At 40.2% G+C, this 26163-nt stretch overlaps 1 protein-coding gene across 28 annotated transcripts in view; it reads left to right on the top strand.

Moving 5' to 3' along the window:
- The window catches only part of ZBTB20 (zinc finger and BTB domain containing 20), a 487506-nt gene extending 475309 nt beyond the window's left edge, over positions 1–12197 (top strand). For all 28 annotated transcript variants that reach the window (XM_054214041.1, XM_054213930.1, XM_054213988.1 and 25 more), the window contains 2 exons: positions 4562–6169; positions 10695–12197. In XM_054214041.1, the coding sequence (XP_054070016.1) occupies positions 4582–6169; positions 10695–11113 (2007 nt within the window). In that variant the 5' untranslated portion in view covers positions 4562–4581 and the 3' untranslated portion in view covers positions 11114–12197. The remainder of the gene's footprint in view (positions 1–4561; positions 6170–10694) is intronic.
- The last annotated feature ends 13966 nt before the right edge of the window (positions 12198–26163 follow it).

The following is a 26163-nucleotide window of genomic DNA, read 5'->3' as shown; positions in this document are numbered from 1 at the left end:
TCCAGCTTTATGTAGGTCTATGTATGTTAGCTTTGGCAAATAGGAAAAATACCTTCAAGCCATGCTTGATGTACCTCTCTGCTGCACTTTCACATTTTCTATGGTATCTTCCAGGAGTTCACTGCCTGCTGTTTCCGTCTGCCATTGCCTTCCCTTTTGGTACTGTACTTGGAGAGGTTGTCATTGTTATTGTCATGGTAAAATCTACTTTCTTTTGAATGCCCATAGCATAAAAGTCAGCGGGAGGGGTGGATGAGATTCAAGGAAACACTAATCTAAGCACTCAGTCATGTATTACACAACAAAAGTTTTTCCTTTCCCATCCACGTTGTGCTCCTTCTTAGTAGTTGAGGATGAATTCCATGCATGTTTCTGTGAATAGCCTGACAGTTTAATCGGTACATTTGCATATGGGCAAACGGAGCTTTTTTCAAAGTTGCACAGTAATATGTTTCACCTTTATGCCATGCCAGCTTCAAATTGCATCCCAGGAGGATTGCAAATGTGCATAATCTGTGCAGTTGTCTGGGCTTTTTTCTTTTCTTTATTTTTTTCTTCTTCTTTCTTCTTCTTTTTTTTTTTTTTTTTTTTTTTTTGAACTGGCAAACGCCTATTCATTGCCCATCTGGGTAAGAATGGCCTTTGCATTTTCACACCCATTCTTTCCTATATGGTTTGTGAATACCCTTCCAATCAGAACTTACTTCACAGAAAGGGACAAAACCATTTTACAGGAGTTTCTCAGAATAAGTCCATTGGGATCTCTACATCATGTTTACTGGACAAAAAAAAGGAGGAGGGGGACACTTAACAAAGACCACTTGAATTTCACAGAAAGGTTCCCACTGTCTCGAGTTTAAAAGAGTGGCAGGCCTGAGAAGAGCCTGAGACAGCAGTCTTGTTCCTGAGCCAGGCATTCTGTGCAGTGACAAGTAGGTGAGTGTGCGCGTGTGTAGCTGGGTCTTGCGAAGAGCTGACACACTTTCTGGCTTTTCCAAGGCTCTAGTAGTCTTTGTCAGAATGTGGCATTTATTTTAGAATCTAACCTGCGTTGGCAAGTCGACATTGTATGGGGAGCATCACCTTTGGACTTTCAGGTTAGAACAGCATACAGTAAGGGACAAACACAAAACTTGGATCTGTACACAGTTTCCTGCAGAGAGGGAGAGGAGCTGCATGGGTCAGCAGGTTTTACTACAGACCTGTCTCTGGAATTTGTTAAAGCTGCTCTTTTATACTGCTGTGGTTTGTGTAGTAGCATCTCTGACACTATGGCAAATTATTTGTTTTCCTGTACTTTGGATAGGTATGGTTTTCAGTGTTGAATGACAAGGAAGGTGGCCTAGAAGAAACATCCTCAAAATCTATATTAGCTTTTTTTACCATCTGTTATGTGTCTGTTCAATGCAGCCCTCTTGTTTTATCCTTAAGGAGTGTATTTCGGTTGTTTCTCAGTTGAGCAAGTGGTAGATGTTCCAATTTCATTTGAAGAAGTAAAGAAATGAGGAGAGGATTTTTTTTGAGGGAAAACTCTGTTATACCAATAGCAACCAAAATGTACTCCATGCCTTTTATGAAGTGACTCAATTGACATTCAGACCAGTTCCTACACCTCAAGGTGCATCCTAGATCAGTTCCTATAAGAGAAATATTCACATCACTCTAATAAATGCATACAAACTTCTTTTCTTTAGCCTTGATTAACCCCAGCTGGCTGTTTTCATCAAGTTAGCTAATGACCAAATGCATTGTGGCTACACAACTCTTGCTTCCCACGGCTAAGACCTTAGAAAGGCTGGTGAAACTTACAGATGAACCTTGCCCTTCCTCCTTTCTCTACATGATTTGTGGATAAGTGGCAGAATTCACTTTCTCAAGAAGTCATCCAGTCTCATGGTGCATATCACATATTTCTGGAAAGGATTTGTCCTGAGAATGCATTTTTCAGAGTTCCACTCACAAAATTAATTTTATCTGCCAAGGTGCATGGGAACAATGTAGACTTCTTTGCACCTGCTCAAGTCAAGAGACCTATCCATAGCATCTCTGGTACACGCAGAATATTCCACCTTGTGCATGTGCAAGGCAGGATTTTTGGTTTATTGAGTTAGACTGCTGCGTATTTCTTCTTCTTATCAAATACCTCATTTGACAAAGCAGAACATAAACTCGAGGTCATTCCCTTTTCCAGAAGCACATCTGAAAGACATTTTTGCATGAAGAGGGAGCCCTAAGGTCAAACCAATTAGTGATTGATACTTACTGATGGAAAGATTTCTAGCATACTAATAGGCAACCACTGAAAGGGAGATGCAGATAAATGGGTAGCTATACAATCACTTGCCATGGCCTACAGTAGGTCTTGAAAAGAAGTGTCATCTGTTTATCATTCATTTTGTACACTTCTGTTTCCCCACCAATAGAAAGCTTTTACCAAGTTCTCCTCCTTTCAGATCGAGGATTCTGACTTTTTATGTAATTACATTTTGAATCCTTGTGTGATTTGACATGTTGGGAAGGGAAGCATCTGGAGGTCTCTGGAGAATGGCTGTCCAGAAGAAGGAGGCAATACGTCTCTTCTGTACGTTATTTTGTGTAATAATAGTTGCAGTGCCCTTGAAGGGAAGTCCTCCAGTTTCTAAGATGTTTTTCCAGTCCTATGATCAGTCTCATCAGAGGATGAAACTCAGGTTTACCATCAGAGCTTATGAACAAGACAGATGAAATTCACAACCTCCATGATACTGTTAGTGGTTTCCTCCTTGTTTCTGCTATGTGAGCATCCTCACAGTATTCTAATCTCACGTGGAAATTAGTACCCTTCTGGTACGGGCTGGTTTACATCTGTTAATATCAGACTTCTTCAGACAGCTTGGCCCAGTCAGGATTTCCAGTTCCTGACCTTTGTGCTTCCCTTTTATCATTCAGCTGCTTCAGAGAATTAAAATAACCACCTTTGTCCAAGGTGGTTTTTGTTTGAACCACCAGAATAGAGTGTGCTTGAGACGTCAGGAGTGGATAAATGAGAAGAAGGCGGCAGAGCAGGGAGGACAGCACATTTTCCTGCAAATTGCAGTGAGTAGTGTTCCACTGCCTGTGTAGCAGATGTAAAGCACCCTTTAGGCTGGACCAAAGGGACATTTTTGAGCTAAAAGACACATATATGAAACCACTTTGGATGCTATTTGTTTGTTCTGTATATTTCTGTTAGAACAGACAGTGACAATAAACTAGTTTAATTTATTCATGCTTCTCTACCAAATTTCACTTTTAGATCTCGCACATTAACAAGTAGTTGTGTCAAGAAGGGTTGTAGCTTTGGTCGTAATATTCAAGATAAAATGCCTCTAATACTACTTGTGATTATGCATTACTTTTCTCTGCATTCTTTTCTGGGAACTGAGGTGATGCTATGAGAAAAAAATTATTAATAATGTTTTATTTGCTTACCACTCAAAGGATAGTTGGTTCTTCATAGTTAAAAGGTGAAACCATGGTTTCTGTCCATCAAAATGTAAATAGTCGAAAAATGAGTAAAGGACAGGAAAGGAAACAAAAAAGCATTAAAACCAAAGCAATCAAGATGGAGATAAGGAGAAGTGGATTGAGAGATAAAGAAGTTACTTTTTAGTCACTTGTAAAAGTTAATTTTAAAGGATATGCTGGCTCTGTACCCAAATTAGGTGCTTTTCTGAACTGTTCTTTATTTTGATTATTCAGCCAAACTAAGACAAAGTCTTCCTTAGGGTAGATGTCTGTAATTTTCCAGTTTCTGTCAAGTAAATAACAGCAGGAGAACATTTGTTTTTATATGATGGCATTCTGGTGCCAGTCAGAACTTGGGATATGCTAAAAATGAAGGGGACAGCTCATGTTAACTTTGTGCTTTGGGTTCTTACAGAGGACTGTTTGTCACTATTGGGTAGCAAATGTTCTAAACCACAACCCCAGACAAAACTGTGGGGGGGATTTAGGCTTACAGCCTAAATCTTGAACCAGATTTGGATTTTACAAAGTGACTGACAGGTTTTTTTGATGCAAGTAACTGTACTCTAAAACACAGGATCCAAATTCCTTAAAATACCAATGTAGATAGAAATTGCGTATAGAGTCTTTGTGTTAACAACTTGGTGTAAAAGGTCATTAAAGTAAGAATCTGATCTTTTCTGGCATGGGTCCACATCTGAACAGCCTAAAATCCAGCTTTAATCCATGTGCTCAGTGTTTACAATTGGCTGGCTCTAGGCTTTTTAAAGCCAGATAAACTGATAGGAAGTCCAAGGCCCAGGAATGTGGTTGGAATTTAGGCCCAGCTACACTTGTCTTTGTCTGCTTTTGTACAAAAAGTTAGAACTTGAGCTTCTGTAAATGAGTAGCAAGTTTACTTCTAGCCTTACAGAGATGCTGTCTTCTCATTGGTGCCTTTGCATGCCATTTTTACCATATAATCTGTTTGGTTTACCCAGTGGGCGGTCACCCTCGCCAGTGCCTTGACTGTGGCTCTGTTGATGGACCAGACTCAATCTGTTGGTGTTTTTTTTTGTCACCTGCTTTGCTACAGGTAACATCAGTTGCAAGGGGATGACAGAGCGCATTCATAGCATCAACCTTCACAATTTCAGCAATTCTGTGCTCGAGACCCTCAACGAGCAGCGCAACCGTGGCCACTTCTGTGACGTGACGGTCCGCATCCACGGGAGCATGCTACGCGCCCACCGTTGTGTGCTGGCGGCTGGCAGCCCCTTCTTCCAGGACAAGCTGCTGCTGGGCTACAGTGACATTGAGATCCCCTCAGTGGTGTCAGTCCAGTCTGTGCAAAAGCTCATTGACTTCATGTACAGCGGGGTGCTGCGGGTCTCACAGTCGGAGGCCCTCCAGATCCTCACAGCTGCCAGCATCCTGCAGATCAAGACTGTGATTGATGAGTGCACAAGGATTGTCTCACAAAATGTGGGAGAGGTCTACCCAGTGATTCAGGATTCTGGCCAGGAGACACCCAGGGGAACACCCGAATCAGGCACCTCGGGGCAGAGCACCGACACAGAGTCTGGCTACCTGCAGAGCCATTCACAGCACAGCGTGGACAGGATCTATTCAGCCCTCTATGCCTGTTCCATGCAAAATGGCAGTGGGGAGCGCTCCTTTTACAGTGGAGCTGTGGTCAGCCACCATGAAACAGCCCTGGGGCTCCCCAGGGACCATCATATGGAAGATCCCAGCTGGATTACCCGCATCCACGAACGGTCGCAACAGATGGAGCGGTATCTCTCCACCACTCCAGAGACTACACACTGCCGCAAGCAACCACGCCCTGTCCGAATTCAAACCCTGATGGGCAACATCCATATTAAGCAGGAGATGGAGGATGACTATGACTACTATGGCCAACAAAGGGTGCAGATCCTTGAACGCAATGAGTCCGAGGAATGCACCGAGGACACTGACCAAGCAGAAGGCACTGAGAGTGAGCCCAAAGGGGAGAGTTTTGACTCGGGAGTCAGTTCCTCCATTGGAACTGAGCCTGATTCCATGGAGCAGCAGTTTATGGCTGGTCTGGGCCGAGATGGGCAGCAAGAACCTTCTCAAGCAGATCAAAATGATGCCCCTGCTGATGGCACTCAGCCGCAGCAGCAGCAGCAGCATGTAGATGCCAACTCTTCCTCGCCAGAGAGAAGCAATGACGTTGAAATGGACAGCAAAGTGCTCACAGTCAATAACAGCACCGAAAAGGGGGCTTTGCAGCCTTCTGTCAACACAACTGTTGCCCAACCATTGCCAACCACACAGATATACTTACGCCAGACAGAAACCCTCACCAGCAATCTGAGGATGCCACTGACTCTGACCAGCAACACTCAGGTCATTGGTACAGCTGGCAACACCTACCTGCCTGCCCTTTTCACCACACAGTCTGCTGGCAGTGGCCCTAAGCCTTTTCTCTTTAGCCTGCCCCAGCCTTTAGCTGGCCAACAGACACAGTTTGTCACAGTGTCCCAGCCTGGCCTGTCAACCTTTACTGCCCAGCTGCCAGCCCCACAGCCCTTGGCCCCATCTGCGGGCCACAGCACAGCAGGTGGGCAAGGCGAAAAAAAGCCTTACGAGTGCACTCTCTGTAACAAGACTTTCACCGCCAAACAGAACTACGTCAAGCACATGTTTGTACACACAGGTAAGAGCGTGTCCCTTTGGTTTATACACGAAGCCAGAGAAAGTCCTTGACAAACGTGGACTTAGATTCTGTTTCCCAACCTGCCAACCCCCAGCACAAACAGGAGGGAGAGGTTATCCAGGGAGCTGATATCACTGAACACTTTCCGAGCTTACTGCATTGAAGCTGAGCCCCTGCAGAAACTTATAGGTCCCTCATAGGGACCTAACTGTGCGTGGTGCAGAAACAAGCTCATTTTACTCGGAGTAAAATATGTCCTGCACCCATCCAAGGAAATGGTAAGCATTTGTTGTCCACTGCAAGCTGACCAGTCAACATTAAGTAGAAGTGGCATGAGGAAACTGTAATAAGTCATTAAAGAAAAACTGCATCTACTAAGAAAGGGCATCCTCTTGTAAGGTTTGCAGATTCAGGGGTTTAAGCTCAAGTGATGATAATTGGCATGAGTTGAGGGCAAGTACATTCCTGGTGGAGTTGCAGCAGTAGGTCCAGGCCTGCATGTTAGACACACTGCCACGTATTTTCTAAATCTCACATATTCCTATAGGAAAGTAAATTTGAAGTTCTTTAGAGAAGTTTTTCTGTACTTCACTGAAGCCTATTGCTGTCTTCTGGCAAGTCAGATGTTTCACTAACTGTGAGTACAGAAACATGGTGCTCAATGAGAAAAAATTAAAATAATATATGTAGAACACAACATCAGCACCCTTTTTGTTTAAAAGTGTAATTGCTTTAGTATGTGGTCTTTCGAGACAACATAGGTAACCATATTTACTCCTGAGCCAAAACTGCCTTTTCTAGCTTTATCAAGTCATGAGACTTCAAAGCAAGGAGATACTGTATCTGACATGGAGAAGCTATCCTGGGTTCAGGACTAAATTTTGCTTGCTTTAGCCTTTAGCTCTTTCTGATGTTGGAGAGAAATTCTACTTTAGAGAAACAGTAAATATTTCTCTCATCAAGCAGTGGTTTTGTTAACGTCAGATCTTAAAATTTAAGTGCTGGGTTTGTCATACGTGGAGTAGAACCTGGGGAAATTGCCCAAGGTATGGGAGGAATGTAAGTCATGCCTCCCGATTGTATCCAATGGATTTCACTTCCATGTGTGTATGTGAACTTTTAACTTCTGTTTACTTATAAGTATCACTTAAGTGAAAAATTCCTCTAGACGTCTAAGACAGACATGTACATGTACATACACAAAAAGTTCAACTCCTCAGGACTGGTAAAAAATGTGTGATTGCAAGGATCAAGAATTCTAAATCCCAAGATTATCCTTTGTGTCTATTTATATTCTCTATCTTTCTGTTGTGGATGAGCAGCTAAAATACTATGTAGATAGTGTTGTGTTATTTAGAAAAATATCCCTTTTAGAACCCAGTCAAATACATCTGCCTGCATCCTTGTTCTAAAAGCTAGAAAGGCTTTTTCACAAATAACTTCACTGAGATTAGGTGCTTTATTTCCCCTACCCCCAGCTGTGCACTGCATTTGGTATTTGGAGTCAGATAAAGAATAATATTGGAAGACTTGACCTAAAATATTCCTAGCTACTACACATAAAGTCAACCAAGGAAATTGATAGGCGTCTCCGATAATGAATTAATGTTTTATTTGTGTGGGTCTGAGAATGCCCAAAATAATGAACTGTGGTGGCAAGGAAGGCTTTGGGTAGATAAATGATTTAAAAGTTCATTTAGGAACAAACTGGCTCCTGGAGTGTCTGGGAGAATAATTGCACCTTAACCAACAGAGGGCAGGGCTTCAGAAAACCCTTCTGAAAATAACCTTTATATGTACAGGCTCAGAGAAAGCGTGTCTGCTACCTTATCTAGTGCTGGACAGGATCATTATGAAAACAGAAGAGACAGCTGTTCCCACTGTCAGGATGACTTTCCTCAGCCCTGTTAAAAGAAGCCAGGCAAAGTGGCTCTGGAAAAGATCCATGGAAAAAGGGAAAGATTCGGAATATGCAAATATTCGAATTAGTCTTGCTGTTTGGAGGGCTCACAAGAGAAGCCATGGAGGAGCCTAATCATAAACCAGAATTCAACAACCTAAAGGCTTCCCAATCTCTATGGTTTTATGCTTCTGAAAACTACACTCTGATGTAGCTTTCCATGCAATGGAAGCCTGTCTCCCTTTCTTCTTTTACATGGACACAAACATGCTAGAGATGGATATTTTTCCATGTTCCCTGCAGACTGGTTTTAATGTATCCCACAATGTTGTTCTCCAAGACGTGCAATGTTGTGGAAATACAGTGCTAGAATACATGCAGTGTCCGTGCACCTTATAAGCCACCATTGCCTTCTCCTACATATCACGCTGTGATTAATATTCGATAACTGTCCCACATTGCTGTCTAAAACCAGCCAAATATGAAATAAAGAACCAAAAGGAGGAATATGCAAATTTAATACACTGAGTAAAGTTTTCTCCGACTTTAAGATGAAGAATCACGGGAATAAAGAATCTACAGTGCTCACTTAGGAAGGGCATAAATTTGCATACAAAAAAGAAAACCTAAAATGTTTTGAGGTTCTTAGGAGAGATGAAATCCCAGGAAGGTTTTGAAGCTAAGATTAGAAAGCCAGAACCCGGTGTATCTTAGAAGCACGTGCAGACAGAAATCAGGGTGTTTTTATAGCATAGACTTAGCAGGGTCTAGAGCAGAAGAGATCGACTTGTTACAATCTCTGGGACATCTGTTGCCTAAGGCAAAAATGAGCATTGTAAATATAATCAGTCTCTTATAAGTTAATCAGACATTATTATAACTGACACACTATCATTTTCCACATAACACGTGTCAAGTATACTGGCCCGTCTACACTCAACACACTACTATGTTCGGCAAAGCCAGCAGGAAAGTAAGGACTTAATGTGTTTTGACCAAGTGTTTTTTACCAAGTAGGGACAAACTCATCATTGGTGCAAGGAAGAGCAGCGTGTATATTTCATTCACAGATGTCACCGTCATATGTGCAAACTGTGAAATAAAAAGAAACAGAGACTCAGGGGAGGTAAAAAAGTAGGTCCTTCCCATCCAATCCATATTAATTATCTCCTCTTAAAATTGAATGTAAGTAGTGTATTGTAATCTCACTGTACAAAGAGTAAATGGTATATTACCACAGATCTGTGATGGTCCCTGAAGATTGACTCTCCAGGATTTAAAACAGTGCCAGACAGATTGTAAAAAGGAGGACGCAGGATGTCTGTGGAAAAAAAAAAAAAGGATCTCTGCTAGAGGGAAAATTATGGAATGACCAAAGGAAAATAATTTTTCAGTGAGTGAAACACAGGATCATTTTGATTGTCACAGAGCTATGGTACCATCTCTCTCCCTGACAGCTTTGGAGATGATGAATTACCACACCTGAATTATACCACAAGTTATTCAGAAAACAAATTAAAAAGCAGCTTTTGATGAGGCATTCAGGGTGTTAGGTGTTGTCTACACTGTCAATACAGCAACATATCATCAAAATGTTGCCTGATACCATGAAACATGAGGCCGTAGAATTGTCTCCCAGAAGAACTCTGAGGATAAGGAGGAATTAAGAGTAGTCTGGACAAACAAATTGTATGTGCTCAGCTAAATATTTTTTTCAGTTCATCCTTGTAGTCACTAGTTTGTCTGGATATGATCAGAGTTTACTTATACAAGTTGCCATAATCAGTTTTACAACAGCCCTGGGCGCACAGGCAATGTGGTAGATGACATAAGTATTTTATATCTCTGGTATACCTGATACGGTGTTTTATGTAATTGTCAGTCAAATCATTTAAATTTCATGTCTGTTACACTGGAGGTTTATCTGTTATGTTGCCCTGTGCATGGTACTGGCTGGCCTGGGCAATTCTGTGTACTGAGGTTCCGTTTTCAGTTGCTCTTATTCATGCTTCAGCTATGAGATTTGTCCAGAAAAAGGGACAACAAATGTAAACCTCTTATAAAGCACTGGATTCCTTTGGCAATCTCTAGCATTTCTCTGATGAGAAATTTAAAGCAATTTGACAAAAATGACTGTGTTACAGGTCAGCTATCTAGTAATCACCAGCTTTGTCCACGCTGTTATTACATACGGGTAGGGAGATGGAGGCACTGAAAGGTAAAGTAACTTAACTAAGACCTGTCTAGAAACAAGCGTGAGGAACAAGGCAGGAGAGGCTGTGCCATTGAAGCTTGGGGTGGATGCCAGGACCTTTTAACTCTAGTCCTGTCTTTGTCAGTAAACTTGAAGAGATCACCTGAGCTCCTTTTTACTGTATGTGGATTGGGAATACCTAAAGCCCCCTTTGTAAAGTGTTTCGAAGCCCCTGCAAAAAATGTTGTGTATCAAAGCATGCTTATTAACAGAATTACTCTTTCTTAGCCAGAGCACCTCTCCAGAGACTACTGTGAGACTTACCACTAGTTTATTGCAAAGAGTCGTACTGAGCTGGTTTAATTTTATTATCTTTTTTTTGTTTGTTTCTCTCTCTCTCTCTCTTTCTGTCTCTCGTTGGTAATGGGCAGGTGAGAAACCCCACCAATGCAGCATCTGTTGGCGCTCCTTCTCTTTAAAGGATTACCTAATCAAACACATGGTGACGCACACTGGCGTGAGGGCATACCAGTGCAGTATCTGCAACAAGCGCTTCACCCAGAAGAGCTCCCTTAATGTGCACATGCGCCTCCACCGCGGGGAGAAGTCCTACGAGTGCTACATCTGCAAGAAGAAATTCTCCCACAAGACCCTGCTGGAGAGGCATGTGGCTCTGCACAGCGCCACCAACGGCACACCCGGAGCCACCGGCACTGGCGCCAGGGCCGTCCCTGCTGGCGTGGTGGCCTGCACGGAGGGGACCACGTACGTCTGCTCTGTCTGTCCAGCTAAGTTTGACCAAATCGAGCATTTCAACGACCACATGAGGATGCATGTGTCAGACGGATAAGTAGAATCTCTCTCTCTCTCTTTGTTATGAACAAAAAAATAGAAACAACAAAAAAAGCTATGGCACTAGAATTTAAGAAATGATTTTTGTTTCATTTTTACCTTTATTTTCCTCCTTTTTTTTGGGTTCGTTTCATTTTGTTGTTTTTGTACTACATGAAGAACTGTTTTTTGCCTGCTGGTACATTACATTTCCGGAGGCTGGGTGAATAATAATTTTCCCAACCTCCCTTGGATGGTGGCCTTAAGGCCAGGTAGTGCTTCATGAGCTCCACTGGTTGGATCTCTAGCTACTGGCCTCTAAATACAACCCTTCTTTACTACAAAAAACAAACAACAAAAAAAACACAAAAAAAATCAAAAAACAGACAGAAAAAAAAAAACAACAAAAAAACAATTTCTTTTTTCTCACTTGTGAAGAGCACTACAAAAACGAAACAAAACAAAGTATATTACAAATCTACAAGGCCTACTGTCGTTATAAGTACACCGCTCGCAGTGTTTCAATGGACATAATTCACAATGCTGACCGCTTTTGGACTTCACAGTATCCAGTTAGAACTGTGGAATATTTTGCTTCTGGTTGAACAGCAACCAGAGGAAACAAGGCCCTGCTGGTTTCCACCACGTGTCTGCTTTCTCACACACACACGCATCCACAAACACACAAAAGGGCTGAGGGGAGTGCAAGGCAGTGTGGCTTGGATAGTGTGGAGTCCCTGCAGAGTGAGGAAAAAGAATCAGAGGTTCCTCACCTGGATTCTGCTCCATCCCACGCTCCCTGGCGCACCCTCCCCACTGCTTTTCCCATACCACCACCACCACCTTACAGCAGAAACCAAGAAGATTCAGACAACGAGCAACGGTGGCTTTTTTGTAATTTATTCAGTGTCTTCGCTGAGCCCAGGGCCTCAGCACAATCAAGAGGGACTTTCACAGAAGGCAAAGAGAAACACAGAGGAAAATCAAAGATATCAGAGGTTGCAACCTATGGATCTAGGTACAAGAGAAGGGTTAGTTCCCACAATCTTTGCAAAAAAAAAAAAAAAAAAAAAGTTGCATCAGGATTTATTCTTGTGGAAGAAAGAGGAATAGAGGGTGGGTGGGGAGGGGAATAATAATTAAAAAAAAGAGTTCTTGGGACTTTTTTAATTCAAAATTTTATAGAGGGGCAAAAGTGACGTTTACCAGATAGAATGCTGATTTTTTTAATATATTTACAACAGTATTTGTGTAAAAAAACAAAAAAAGTGAGATTGTTAAAAGTAATTTTTCTTTGTTTTCTTTTTTGTTTTGCGTACACTGCCACTAATATCTTCTCTTTTATTATATATATGAATATATATATAAATATATATTTTATTTTAAATTGAGACTGTTAAGGTTAGCTAACCTGCTTCCAGGTAGAGGGGGGGAGGGGAGATGATCTTGATTTTTATTTTAAAAAAGAGGAAGGATGTTTCTTAATTTTCTTTTCTAGTATTATTCTCTCTCTCTCTCTTTTCTAATGGAATCAAGAATTACCTGGGTCGATGAGGGGCTCTGTGAAGTCATCTGTGAGATTATCTACTAGAGTTTGTGCATCCTGCAGTATCGTTTGAACTGCTACTTTGTTTTTGAATTACGTGGTTCTCTTTTTGGCTCTTACCAAGGTTCTGTTGTTTCTTTTTTTGGTTCCATCTCAGAATTTATTTCTGCTCAAGGGCAGTTCCTTTTGAGAAAGAGATTTTTCTAGCAATGTTCCCTTGGTTTTGGGGATGATAGAATCTGTAGTCTTTTCTTTCTTCTTATTTGAAAAAGTAATTAAAGTTTTGGAAGTGTGTAATAACTAGGATTTCCCTTCTTTTTGGTCACTGGACAAGAATTAATCTGCTGTATTGTTCTCTCATCCCTGCCTTGCTCGCTAGAGAGCTTCCATATTTGTGTGGGAATCTGATCCTGCCCCTGGTAATCTGTGCTGATGCCAAAATAACTTAAAATGTTACCATTGCAAATAATCTTCCCTTCTTCATTTGCAAAAACGTCTAACTGAAGGGCCACATCCCGCATTCTCTGCATATGCAACGCTATGCAAGGAATGTAGGATCAGTGTGAAAGATTGATTCCTGATCTGCATATATATGTTGGTGTTTTGTATTTTGTTTTATTGTGTTTGGGCTGGTGTTCTCCCTAGTTGTCTTCTGTGTATCTGTGTGAGAATTTTTCCCCCAAAGCCAACTCCCAAAGTACATGGGTCCTTAGTTCAGTTGGATCAGTGTCTGACACTATCTTCGTCTTGCTTGAAATCCATAGCTAGGATTTGCACCAGCTGCACTCTGGACTTTATATTTTAGGCAGAGAAGAAGCACCTAACAAAAATATGCAAAAAAAAAAAAAAAAAGAAAAATTGCTAGTTTAGCTTTTACTTGTGTCTATATTTAAATTAAGCTTTCTTAAGTTTACAAAACTTTGCTTGTGAACACTGAGCATTTTACATGAGACACTTTTATGCTGGACAACTTTCTAACTATTGACTTGATAGATCTTCATATACAATTTTGCGCGTTCTTTACACCTGCAGCTTCTATATTGGATGTCTGTGGTTCAGCACAGGTAACCTCATTGCTATGTTCTACATCTGTTCCAGTACTGATTTATTCTGGGGAAAAACACTGACAGGTGGTTCAGCCTCAGAATCTCTGTGTACCCTGCAAGGTATGGTTTAGCAGATCCTAAACGCTGAAGCCCTGATTCTCAGCTGCAATAGGCAGCATAAAGAGACTTTGAGGTGAGTGCCAGAGCAAATGAGTCTTTTATATGGTAATGTCTTTTTTTGTTACCAATTTGTTTGGGTAGTTCAAAGGGGCTGGAGAAGGAGCACAAGTTAGTTAACAAATGTTCTCATAACCACACTGGTAAAAGCAATGCTGGGATGTAAACAGAGAGGTGAAATACAAAGCTAAGACACAGAGAGGGAGAACTAGTATCTGCCATGTGAAGACACACTAAATCTGTACAGAAAGTAAAGATTCTGGAGACGAGGGTGTGGAAGAAAAGGGGAAGGTGAACCTATACAAAAGAATTGAAGGTCTTTCTCTGAAGAAGGGAGTTTTTTTGTGAGATCTATAGTATCAGAGAGTTTGGCGTTCTCTCGTATGAGGAATTAATGAAGAATTTTATCCAGTTAAAAAATTGTAGCTGCTCATTTGTCACCTGAGGTCTGGGGAAAGCTGTTTAATTTGCCATTGTCAAATTTGGTGAACTATAGTTAAGATGTAGCATATTCTGGAATAATGGTTCTGATACCAGAAGAGATATGCCATTTCCTGTACACAGGAAATAAGAATCAGAGTTTACATCCACCAAAATCCGAATATGGTGTTTATAGAGAAAAATCCTATCTAAATTTTAATTCTTCAGTTTTCAACCTTCCCTAAATCAAAGAAGCATCATCTTTGAAATGCAAATTTATTATGGTCCTAATAAATTTGAAGTGAATTAAACATCAGTTGTGAATGAACGAAGGGTGCCAATTAAAAAAATAAACTAGTTTCTTAAAGTGAAGCTAAGACATACTAGATTGAACTCTAAATCACCTTAACTTGTCAAAGAGTTTAGGCCAAGGTCTTCACAAGTGGCTGCCTGAAATATAAACTGATTTTGCTGAACTTCCAGGCTCAAAAATTAGTGACTTGATTTTGTAAAACATGGAGCCACTTGCAGCATGACTGCAAATGTAGCTGAAATTTAAGTGCCCTTCTGTGAACTTAGGAGCTCAAGCATAGACCCCTTTGTCTTTTAAAATGTTAAATTCTTTTTAGTAATGCTTCCTCCCACCTGTTGAAATATTTATTTACAACTTGGAAACAATTACAATATCTGAATGTTACAGGTATCTTCAAGTTCCATGTATTGCTACAATATTCCTCTGCAGAAAGAATACCTGTGGTACACCAGCAGTTGCAATGATCTGCAAGCTGCTGTTGACGGTGTTTGAGCACATCCATCTCAGTATGCTCAGAAGGCTTCTTTCAAAATTCCTGATAAAATGATATAGAGGAGAAAGAGCAGACTGTAGCACACATCCCTCTGATGGAGCATGCAGTATTCTGCATTCCTTGAGCCTGATTCTCGCTTTCCCTAAAGCTCTCTTTATATTGCTTTGGCAATGGAAAAGGGCATTAAATAGGACAGAAATTGAAGCACACAAATCAAGGCCTCTCTGCAAGGCAAAAGTGCAATAAAGGAAGCCTTGGAGTAAACGAGAGGTGAGTCTCTTCTCTTACTGCTGCTGAGGCTGATGAAGTCAATTGAAAATGTAGGATTGGCCAGAGCAGATCTGCCCTGTGCTCCACCTCACCCGGTATTCTGTCTCTGACATGTGGCCGGTTACAGGTGATTTGGATGAAGATGAAAGACCCATGTTGGATAATTACAAAGTAATAAGCCTAAGAGAGAAGATTTATTATAATCCTCATTAGCTATCTATCTGCTTATAACCTAAAGGCATAATAATTTATGACCTTCACTTTTTATCCCATATAAAAATTATATATTGTGGCAGATAAAGAATTAAAGATCTAGCTTATTAATTGCTAGGTGGCCCCAGTGCTATCCTGTGGAAGTGAGTTCCTCAGGTTAATTACCACCTTGTTGAAATGATTCCTTTTCAGGTTAATTTTGTTGCTGTTCATTGAAACACCTTTGTTCTTCTATCATGTGAAATCATAAATCAGAGAACCAAAATTTAACTTCTCTTGCCCATTCCGCTGAGGTCTGCCACTCTCTGGGAAATCTGAATCCACAAGGAATGCAGGACCACAATGTCAGCGTTTGCTCGTCAGTAAGGAGAGAACGGCTACTGAGTGTGTGCGTATGTGTGTCTGAGGTGTGTGCATTAGTAAGGTTCTCCTGCAGTGATGTCTTGCAAAGGACAAGCAAGTACCGCTCGTAAATAATTGGAACACATCAGTAGAGTACACCAGTCTAGAAACTGTAATATGATTTTCAGTCTGGCCCCTCCTCTCACAAAACCCCTATTAATAGTCTCTCATAAGGGAAACAGGTATAGGTATTTTGCAGGAGCTGCTCTGGGGATACTTTCTCAGCAACCGTCATGCTTCCACTAGGCCCACTTCTGGCCCACGCTGTTAGTTACTTTCAAAACCAGCTCAAATTCACAGTAAACTACTAGGGAAGAGTGGCATTTAATTGACTTTCTAAGAGAATGAGATTTCTCTTTGCTCTGAGATCAAAGAGGCTGAGTGGTACCCATTTTTCTTCTTTTGACTTCTTTTTCATCCAAAGGAGAGTTGGGTAATAACCCACATACCATCAGCCCCCTCACTTCTTACCACCCCTAAACTGATTGATTTCAGTGTGACCTTATGCTGTTGTATTAATGCTGGATCATTCACATTGTGGAGGAAAAAACCTCTTGCTTTTAGCAAGTATTACACTAGTGTGTCCTGCCTCTCTTAGTAATGAAAACAAATCCCATAGGGAGAAGGTACAAAACATACTGTTTGCAGGAGTGTTGAGTCCAATCCAAAATCAGAAGCACCCAAACCATTTCAAACATAACCAGAGCTTCAGTAGGCCTAGGACTGTAGATCTGTGACCCTTCTGACAGTCTTGTGCTAAGGAAATCCTTCAGCTCACACTGCTGAAGATGACTTGCTGCTCAAAGAGAAATATAATATCAAATTATCACCTGGTAGCTGTACTGTCAAGACAAACTAGACCTTGGTAATCCAGCCCTTTCAATTCAGCATCCATCTCTGAGCTATTGAAATAAACCTGATAGAAATGAATCAGCAGGTAGCCTAACTGAAGCAGCATCTGATCAGCCTAAAGCAAAATAGCTGCTTTTCACATTCCCTGATTTGGTTGTATGCTGGCTGTGAAAATTCATGAAGGAGGTGTCATGTATGAGAACTCGGCCCTGAGAGGTTCTGAGCCTCCTGTGCTCCCAGGAGGCTTGTCCCTCAGTAGGATTTGGCCCCTCAGTGATCACAACTCTGCTGAAGAAAGGCTTATGAGAGAAACTACAGATAATACATCAAATCTTGAGTCTTGAGTCTGTAAATTTAATGAAAATCTTTCCCAATGCGTGAGTGTCCCTCTGACAGAAACCAAAATCGTGTAGGAAGGCCTTGCAGAGGGGCACGTACTGGAAGTACCAAGTTTCTGCAGCATGTCCAGCAAGACAGCGAAGTGTATAAAGGTGGCTTAGTGTTAGATTCACATCCATCAGGGGTTTGTCCTAGCCATGCCAAGTCAGTGTTCTTACTGTTGTTAACCTATATATTTGTCCTACCAGAATAAGGTCTCAGCTAAAGCTACTCAGTGATCCATTTCATTTCAGCAGGAGCAAAGGAGTTCCCATATTTTGACAGATGACTAAACTGGGAAATTTGGAGAGAACTTTAGGTATGTGCATATTCTTCAAACTAACTCAGACAAAACAAAAAGGCGGCTTATGTTTTCTTTGGTGTAGAACAGAGAGATTTGGTCCACAAGGGAGACACTGACAGAGAGGCAACCTGTCTGAAAAATAAGAATACTTTACTCTTTACCTATTGTTGTGAAGCACTAGGGGGAATCTTTGTTTCATTTTTCTAAGGAAATATGTAAATGAGAAACAAGATGTGTTAGGTAATAGTGTATATCCATCTAATTATTCCCAGTGCTGATAACTAATCAACTAGATTAGTGCCTCTAGGAACAGAGAAAATGTTATGCATTCAATGTTTCTATTTCTGATCGTCCTTCGCTATAAATCAGGAGTAACTAGGATGAAAACAGTAGAGTTATACAAATGCAAAATTTTGGTGAACGATAGAATTGTTTCCCTGTGTATTTCAGCCAGTATCTGGACCAATATCCACTCTGAATTAATGTTTATAATTGCTAGGATGTCGTTAGATAATCTTGGTTTAAAACTCATGTTTTTACTGAAAAAAATACAAAGTTACATGGTAATTGATATTTTTCATTATATATTTAGCAATGGCGCTGCCTTCTTTTTGCATTTTAGCCTCTGCAGTAGTGCTTGATCCCCAGGCATTATGGGAGAGTCTCAAGTGTAGGTGAAGCAGAGTTGATTGATCTACTGTGAGTAAAGTAAAAAATTAAATTGGACCAATAATGTGCTTTAAATCACTGTTCACATTGCAATTGGTAACTCAACTAAAGAGTTTCTGCGTTATTTTAAAATACAAGGAGTCAAATGTATTATAAACATAATTCTAGCAAAGTCACGTCAGGAGAAAAAATAGTCCTGTTTTTTAAATGCCAGTTTCCCCAAGAATTGTTCATTAAAAGCTTTTAAAATAATAAGAGGACAACTCAAGATATGCAGAACTCTGCTACTATAACATGATTCTTCATGTTATACGTGATCACAGTTTCCACCACCAGAACTAAGTCTACTTCACTAACTGACTTCTTTTCCCCACAGTCAATGAACTGAGATTTTTGTGCACATCCACACATGCCCAAGGAAAAATCTTAATGTGTCCCCTAGGAAAATGAGTGTAACGTTGAGGTAAGCAGACAAAGAAGGTCTTCCAAACATCCTGTTAACTGTATTTTAAGCCCCCAATTTACACATATGTCCTCAACTGTTTCTTAAAAAGGAAAGAGCAGTAAGATAGTTCTTTGGGAAGCAAATACACTACAGCCTTGAATACACTACAGCCTCATAGGTAATTGCTGCCTTAAAACAGAAATGTTTCTGAGCAGTATGGAGCGTACTTAAGTTTTGTATCTGTAGCAAAGTTTCATCTAAAACATTCCCTTCGTACAAAATGTGTTATATTGTGTTTTTCTGCTTGAGAGGGAAGGAAAGAGATAAAGAAGTATTGTGAGGCATAGTGGTCTCTTCATATTGTATGGTGGTTTTCAACTGTTTCAGTTGCAGCTCCAGGTTTGGTCCTCTTCCAAAGTGATCTCCTCCTTTTGATTGGGTTGGTTGGCATCAGCTCCCTGTAAAACACTAGAGGGTAAATCCTCTTCCTAAAGCAAATTAATAACATGTGAGTAAGGCTGTGTGATTTGACTGCTGACTCCAATCTCACCAATACCAGTGGAATTCATGAGAGAAAATCCACTGAAAAGCTCCTTCCCAGTGACAAACTCTGTTCTTAATTTCTATCAGTGCAACCAGTATGGGCACTTTTGGGATTGCATGCATGTCACTGGAGATAAATGTAGGCCCTTTGAATGGTTTAGCTGTTATTTCTTTTAAGAAAAACATATTCTAACAATATACTTTTGCTGCAGCAGTATCATTATATAAACAAAAGAACCGCCAATATACCATGGTGTGTGAGAACTTCTATCCAGTTCAGCCCATAGGGACATTCCTGTTTCCACTCCTCATGCAAACTTTATTAGCATTTGAGCCTTCTTTGTGCTGCAAAATTTCATGCACAGTCATGCTGCCATACCCCAAGCATCCCTTTTAAGCGCTTCATGTTTAGTGGTGGTTTTGGCAGTGTTAGGTTGATGGTTGGACTTGATGATCTTAAAGGTCCCTTCCAAACTAGACCGTTCTATGTCAGGTTGGGCTTAGGTATTACAGTAGCCCATATGCTTTCATAAGATCCCCTCTGGGACTTATCCTGATGGAAAATCTGGAACAAGGGTAGCAAAGCATTTCTTACTTTAGGTATTTTCCAGGCAGAACTGCAGACTTCTACATTGTACACACTTCATAGAGTTGGCTTGTTGGTGATTTTTTGCCAAGTTCACAGTCCTATGACACTTGAGGAAAGTGCAGAACTTGATTAGATACTTACTGTTGTGCTCAGCTGTCCAATTCTGCAATGTCCTGTTCCTACTAAATGGACAAGTATCTTTCGGAGATCTATACATTTAATCAGGCACCTTTTCTATTTCACTTTGCTACTTTTCTTTTTGCCACCTGGTTATTGCCATGTTCTTTGTTGAATCTAAAAGTTCAGCCCCCACACTGAATATATTCTGTTTGACTAGAGAGGACCATCACGTTCAGGAAGCAGGATTACATTCACCCAGCTGCCCTGAAATACATCATGACTTTCTTCCTCCTACTTTTCCCGTGAAGTCCTTTACTTTCATTTTTCACTTAGTCTGTTGGTACGTGCGGGCTCTTAGAGTAAAACCAAATTATATGGCCCTTGTGTGTGTGTGTATGCAAATACATGTGTGAGTATGCATGTGTATGTGTGCATGTATAGGTAGATAGCTAGCTAGCTCTTTCTGGCTTTACAGACAGGCTGTTGATTGACATGCGTGGTTCAGGAAAGGGTTTAGATGAAACAATGGTTACAACATTGATTGCGTAGCATTGGCATGAATCTATATGAATCTAATGAAAAATAAGTACACTACTTATACAGTATGTATGCACACATTCATAAAACGCATTCTGTCGGCTAAACGCTTTTGACTGGATGTTTGCCCAAATAAGATGTTTGCCCTCATTCAAAACGTGACACCCAGATTTGGTCCAGTGTATTTTTTTGAGTACCCATGGTGAAGGGAAGGCTGAAGTGTGCCTCTCAGAGCGTTGTGTGGTCTTTCAGCCACAAAATAAATAAAGCAGTCCAGCTCAGCAGGCTTCACTGGCAGAGATGGGCATCCATGGGGGATGACAGCTCTGGAACAATACTGTTGAGTTCAGTCACTCATTTCCATTGAATTCCAAAATGTTCACCCGACAAAGGAATAAAATCCAAGCAAAATAATCTAACTTGCCTGTTTGCTCTCCTTAAAAAGAACAGTAAAAAATTATCAAATCTTTAAACAGTTAGCAAGGCAGCGTATTAATAGGCTCTAAAATACTCCAGGTCTGGAGTCTGTAGTATCCAAAGTATCATATCAAACAGCTCTTTCCCCACCTCACATACTCTGAAATGTGTTGACTATGAATATCTTTACAAGTAATCCGAGTAATCCATTCCATCCAAATGCGCAGTCGCTAACAAAATTAACTTTCTCTCCCTTGGTCTTTGCCAAAATCTTTTCAGGAACATGGCTAGTGTGTCTAGAAAACCAATGGATTGTCAGGAGAAGGAGAAATTGGTCAGTGAGAGTATTCAGTATGTAATCCATGAGAACTGCAGGATTTCTAGAACTCATTTTGCGCCCACTTAGTGGAATGAATAAGTATATTTAGCTACAGCTGCCTATTTTGGTATCATGTTGGCCCTAAAAGTCACATTGTATTCTTTTAACTCTTTTGCCCAATTGGGGGATTCTCCTTGTCCCAGAAAGGGTAATTGGAGATTTGTGGGGAATTTTTTTCTTTCATTTTTACTCATACAATGTTGAGTAAATGTTATTCCTCTTCTTAGATTGTTGGCATTTCCCTTCTCCTTGTGAATAAGATGATAAATGCAACAATTTTGGCTAATTGATTTTGGGGTGAGGTTTTTATTTTGGTTTGGGGTTTTTCTTTGGTTAAATGTACATTGTCTCTCTATAGTCAAAATGTCTGTGACTGTAACAGTATGTATTTCTTTTACTGGAGAAAATAGACTTTTTGGGTTTTGTTAACAGTACTAGTGACTTTGTGGAAAATGACAAGTTGCTATTTAGATCTGCTTAGTTAAGTACAGTACACTACAATACAGTATTTCTGAAAGCTAGAACATACAGTACACAATATATATAGCAATTCTATATCAATATATATACATAGTATAATCATTTAACTTTTGCATCTGCCTATGTTCATAGAAAAATTATTTTTCACATGTATCATTCACAACCCAATCAACTGCTGCAGCTATTTGAAGCATTTAACAATCATTATTACAGCTCTAGTGTGCTTTTTCATATTATTGGCTTCTTTATTGTCTTTACAAGTATTTTTTTTTCAGGCTTTTTTAAATCTCTATGTAGCAAGATGTAGGAAAGTAAGTTTTTTTAAGAAATGGTAAAACAGTATTAGGCTCTACAAAATTTAGAGATTGTTCCCTGCTACCCTTTCATATCAGAAGAACAATTAATCAAGACAATTAAGGTTATCTGTTAGCTCTCTTCTAAGATGTCCTGTTATTTCACTTATAAAAGTGTGTGTCAGACTTTCCTCTTCCATTCCTAGCCTTGGAGAAAGATGCCACAAGAGGTCTTTCATTCTTTCCTAGTTCTGTTTCTTTGAAGTTTTAAGATTTCCTAAAATTACCCTCCACACTAACGTGGGGTAGAAGAAATATTATTCTCTGTACAGTTATGCTAAATGTGGCCAGCGGATTTTGCCAGGAATTGGATAAAAAATACCTCCAACCACCACTATTAATATATTCCAATTGCATCTTTGCTCATCCACTTGATCCCTCCTTTTTCAAATGAAAACATCCTCTGCAAGTTTGAGTTTCAGTTCAGAAGTTTTCCACGGTGAATGTTGCCTTTATCATCTTCACACCACATTGCTGTTGGTTGTGTATTTTGGGTCAGTCCCACTAAATTTTAATTCTCACCACAGAGCTGATGAAAAAAATGTCTCTAGGGATATGTTAAAATCTAGATCCAAATAGGCCAGAGGAAGCTGATCCGACACCCAGGCCTTATGGCTTGGGGTGTCCTTTCTGCATTCTCATCTTGCAACAAATGGCCCAGGCAACAAGTCTAGATCTAAACTTCGTAAGACTGCAAACTTAGGAGAGCACGGAAATTTATGTTTGCTTTTCTAATTCAGATACATCTCAGCTGACCTTCATTCCTTTGATCGATAACACATCACTCCTAAATAAAAATGTGCAAAATCAAATGGATGAGGGTTGTGGAGGAGGTATTCATTATATCTCATTTCTCCTAGCTGTGAAGATTGGAAGAAATGAGAGATGGTCACATCAATTACAAACTCCATTTTCACTGAGAATGAGGAAATCTGTGTCACTGCAAATCGATAAACTTAAAAGTGATTTTGGAGTGGGAAGACAGGGAAGGAGTTACCTATGCCACATCTTGGGATAATAAAACTTCAAGCATGGGAATCATCAAGTGCTGGCATTCCTTACAGGTTCCTGTCATCTGCCATTTGAACTCATGTGGAGGCCACTACCACATCCTTTTTCTTTCTAGTTGCAGTTTAAAAGTTACGGTCTTCCAGCAGTGATTTCTAGGTCTGGCTTTTCTTTATTCTGTGTATATCCATTTGTAAGGGAAGGAAGAGACTATCCTCTCAATATTAATTACGCAGGTAACAAAACTAGATTACCCTATTACATAAAGGATGGGCTTTGTCCCATTAAGCCAAACAGGTGCCATTTCCCAAATTAATTCCAGTTAGCTGCTGCGACAGAGTGCTGATTCAGTGGTCCACGTTTTCTGACCATGGTCTTTGCCTTTTCTGAATGCTGAATCATACATATTTTCGTAGAGAGTGTTCTCACTTCACTGAGAATGCCTGATTATTTAAATGGCTGCATACCCATTCCGTGCTTCCCCTGCTAATCCTTTGTAAGGTTCAGTAATTCATTTAGGATAATTACTAGTTTAACGTGTTTCTTGATTTAACTTCTTTGTTGCCTTTTATTTTTCCTAATGCTTTTTTAAGCACCTCAGTTCATTTTGCATCTTATACAGTTTACAGTTTATATTTTTAGGCTAAGAAGTGGTTTTACAAACAGGATGGTACCAAACAGGTAGATTATCTACACTAGAGATTGTACTTTTAGAACGCAGTGTGTACAGATACAATTGCCTAAGGGAAAGTGAAACTAACAAAATAATCAGCTGGTGAACACTATTTTAACATATCTTTTTCATAAAAGACAGTCAGTCATTTGTGAATCCAGAAGTCTTGCTTTTTTTGAAGATGTATCCTTTCTTTTTCATTCTCTGAAGAAATGCTAATCTTGAGAATTGTGATGTTGTAAAAAACTCATTTCATATGTGCATATTTTCTGCTTTTCTAAAGAGAGAGAAAACAGAAGGTGATACTGGCTTTACAGTTTTCTAGGTTCTTGCATTGGAGACTTTCCTTGAATGATATAAACATCAAGGGAAAACTCTGTCCAAATATTAGCTTTATTCTAGTATATCGTTTTCATTACTACTTTAATTTTCCATGTCCTTGTTGACTAAGTAGACCTCTAGGGCTAATGCAAGCCATGGTCTCACATTTCTGTGGTCAACAGCATTTATATTCAGCTCCTTTTGCACTTTTTTTTGGTGTTATACAGCTTTTGAGGAACACAACAGTTGAAGTAGGTAACACTGTCACCACGAGAGGGAGAACCTTGTACTAAGAGAATGTCGCTCTATGCTACTGTGCAGAGACAGAAAGGGATTTTAAACTTCTTTGCTGCAAGGTTGAATAAGAGGAGAGTCCCCCGCCTTGGGGGTGCTTGCACCAAAGACTGGGGGGCCTCCCAGGAGAGAGGAATGCTTGAATTCCATACAAGGGACTTGCTCTTCACCCGTGCCACTTAGAGGAAAAAATTGAATCTCCAGAATCTGCTGCTGTTCTTTTTTCAATGTATGAATATCTTTTAAAAAAATTATAGTTCCTATTTATTGGTGGAAGAAGTGTCACTCTTTTGTTTATTGGAGTCAGAACAATTTGTTCACAGTATCTTCCAAGAAGTTTCGTTGTCTTTTGGGCTACCCTGTTCCTTTTGTCCTGATGCTAGGATGTAGTTTGGACTGCTGTGAAACTCATAGGGATCGTGTAAATCTGGGATTTATTCCCAGTTTCATATGTGCTGAGCATTCAGTCCCCTAGATCCTTGCTCTGAAGTTCAGATTCAAAGAAATTCTTACAATGAAATGAAGCAGAAAACTGGTGGTTTCCCATAGACTCCACCCATAATGAGCTTTTGTTGTCAAACAGACGATAAATAGGCTGCTTGGTTCAGGCAAGATGTATTGCGTGACCTTTCTTGTCAGCGCCGGTGGGGTCTGTACTTAATCCTGAAAACTGATTGGACCAATACTGTCTGGGCCAAATTCTGCAGGCGGGACCCACGTGTTCTTTTGTTGACTTCAGTGCATTTTCTCTGAAAGGGAAAGCATATGTAGTCCTACAGAAAGCTATAGTCCTAAAAACTAGTTTCATGTACACCCTTTAAGATGTCACAGGACTGTTCCCCATAATTTAGCATGTTTCTGCCCAAGGTTTCTAGTCCTTGTAAAACTGACTCAAGATTTAATTTCACTCCACCGGGCCGATTTTTCCTGTGTTAAGGGCTCTGTGATTAAATAATCTCTGCTTCTTGCTGGGAGCCTTAATTCAAAAGAACTATACAAGGCAGGACAGCTGCTTCCCTTTCAACAAGGCACGGGACTTTTTTTGTCCAGTGAATCATAAATAGTCTTGTCTTTCATTACGCAAGTATGTAGCCTTTTGGGGTTTGATTGATCGTGGCAAGTTTATCTTAAATAATTAAATAGTGAGCCACAACAGCTAGTATAGATATATGATACACAGCAATCGCTTTTCCCTAATTTACACCCTTGCTGTGCCACTTTTCTATTGCCCGAACAATGTAGAAGCATTTGGGTATTTGGATATTTGGAGTTACTTGATTCTAGGTTTCTGACTGCTTTACCCAGAAGTGGTATGGCCAGAGGGCCATACCTTTTCTGTAATGTTGATCATATAATCATGTGGGTGAAATAATGTGTTTCTTTGTAATATCTGATTACATAACCCCAAATTCAGACTATACATCAAGCTTTAGTGTGCACTTTTTTAAAAAAAAAGTGCTACTGTAATGGGTGCGCAGGAGAATGGATGGGAACCCACACATTCTAATGTGAACTTAGCAGATGGGCACTGGGTTTAAGTGCTGGCCCCTTGCCACGGCTAGTGATTCCATTGTGCTCTCTTTATTTTTCATGATAGGCTCATTGGTAAAGATAAACAGCAAAAGTCCTTATGGCCTGGCATTTTTCTGTTTTGGACGTGGATATTCAGGATCCCTGCACCCTTATTTAGATTCTGTCTCTTAGCTTCTTTCCTTATTTATGTGCACGTGAAACGCTGTTAATCTTTTCTGCACTAGGATGAATCAGAGTGTATCTGTGTGCCTGGAGGCGAGGACACAGTATTCTATCTTTGTAAGAGAAAGGAAA

This window comes from Rissa tridactyla, chromosome 1 (assembly GCF_028500815.1).
Source record: "Rissa tridactyla isolate bRisTri1 chromosome 1, bRisTri1.patW.cur.20221130, whole genome shotgun sequence".
NCBI lineage: Eukaryota > Metazoa > Chordata > Aves > Charadriiformes > Laridae > Rissa > Rissa tridactyla.
This window is presented reverse-complemented; position numbering and strand designations above follow the sequence as displayed.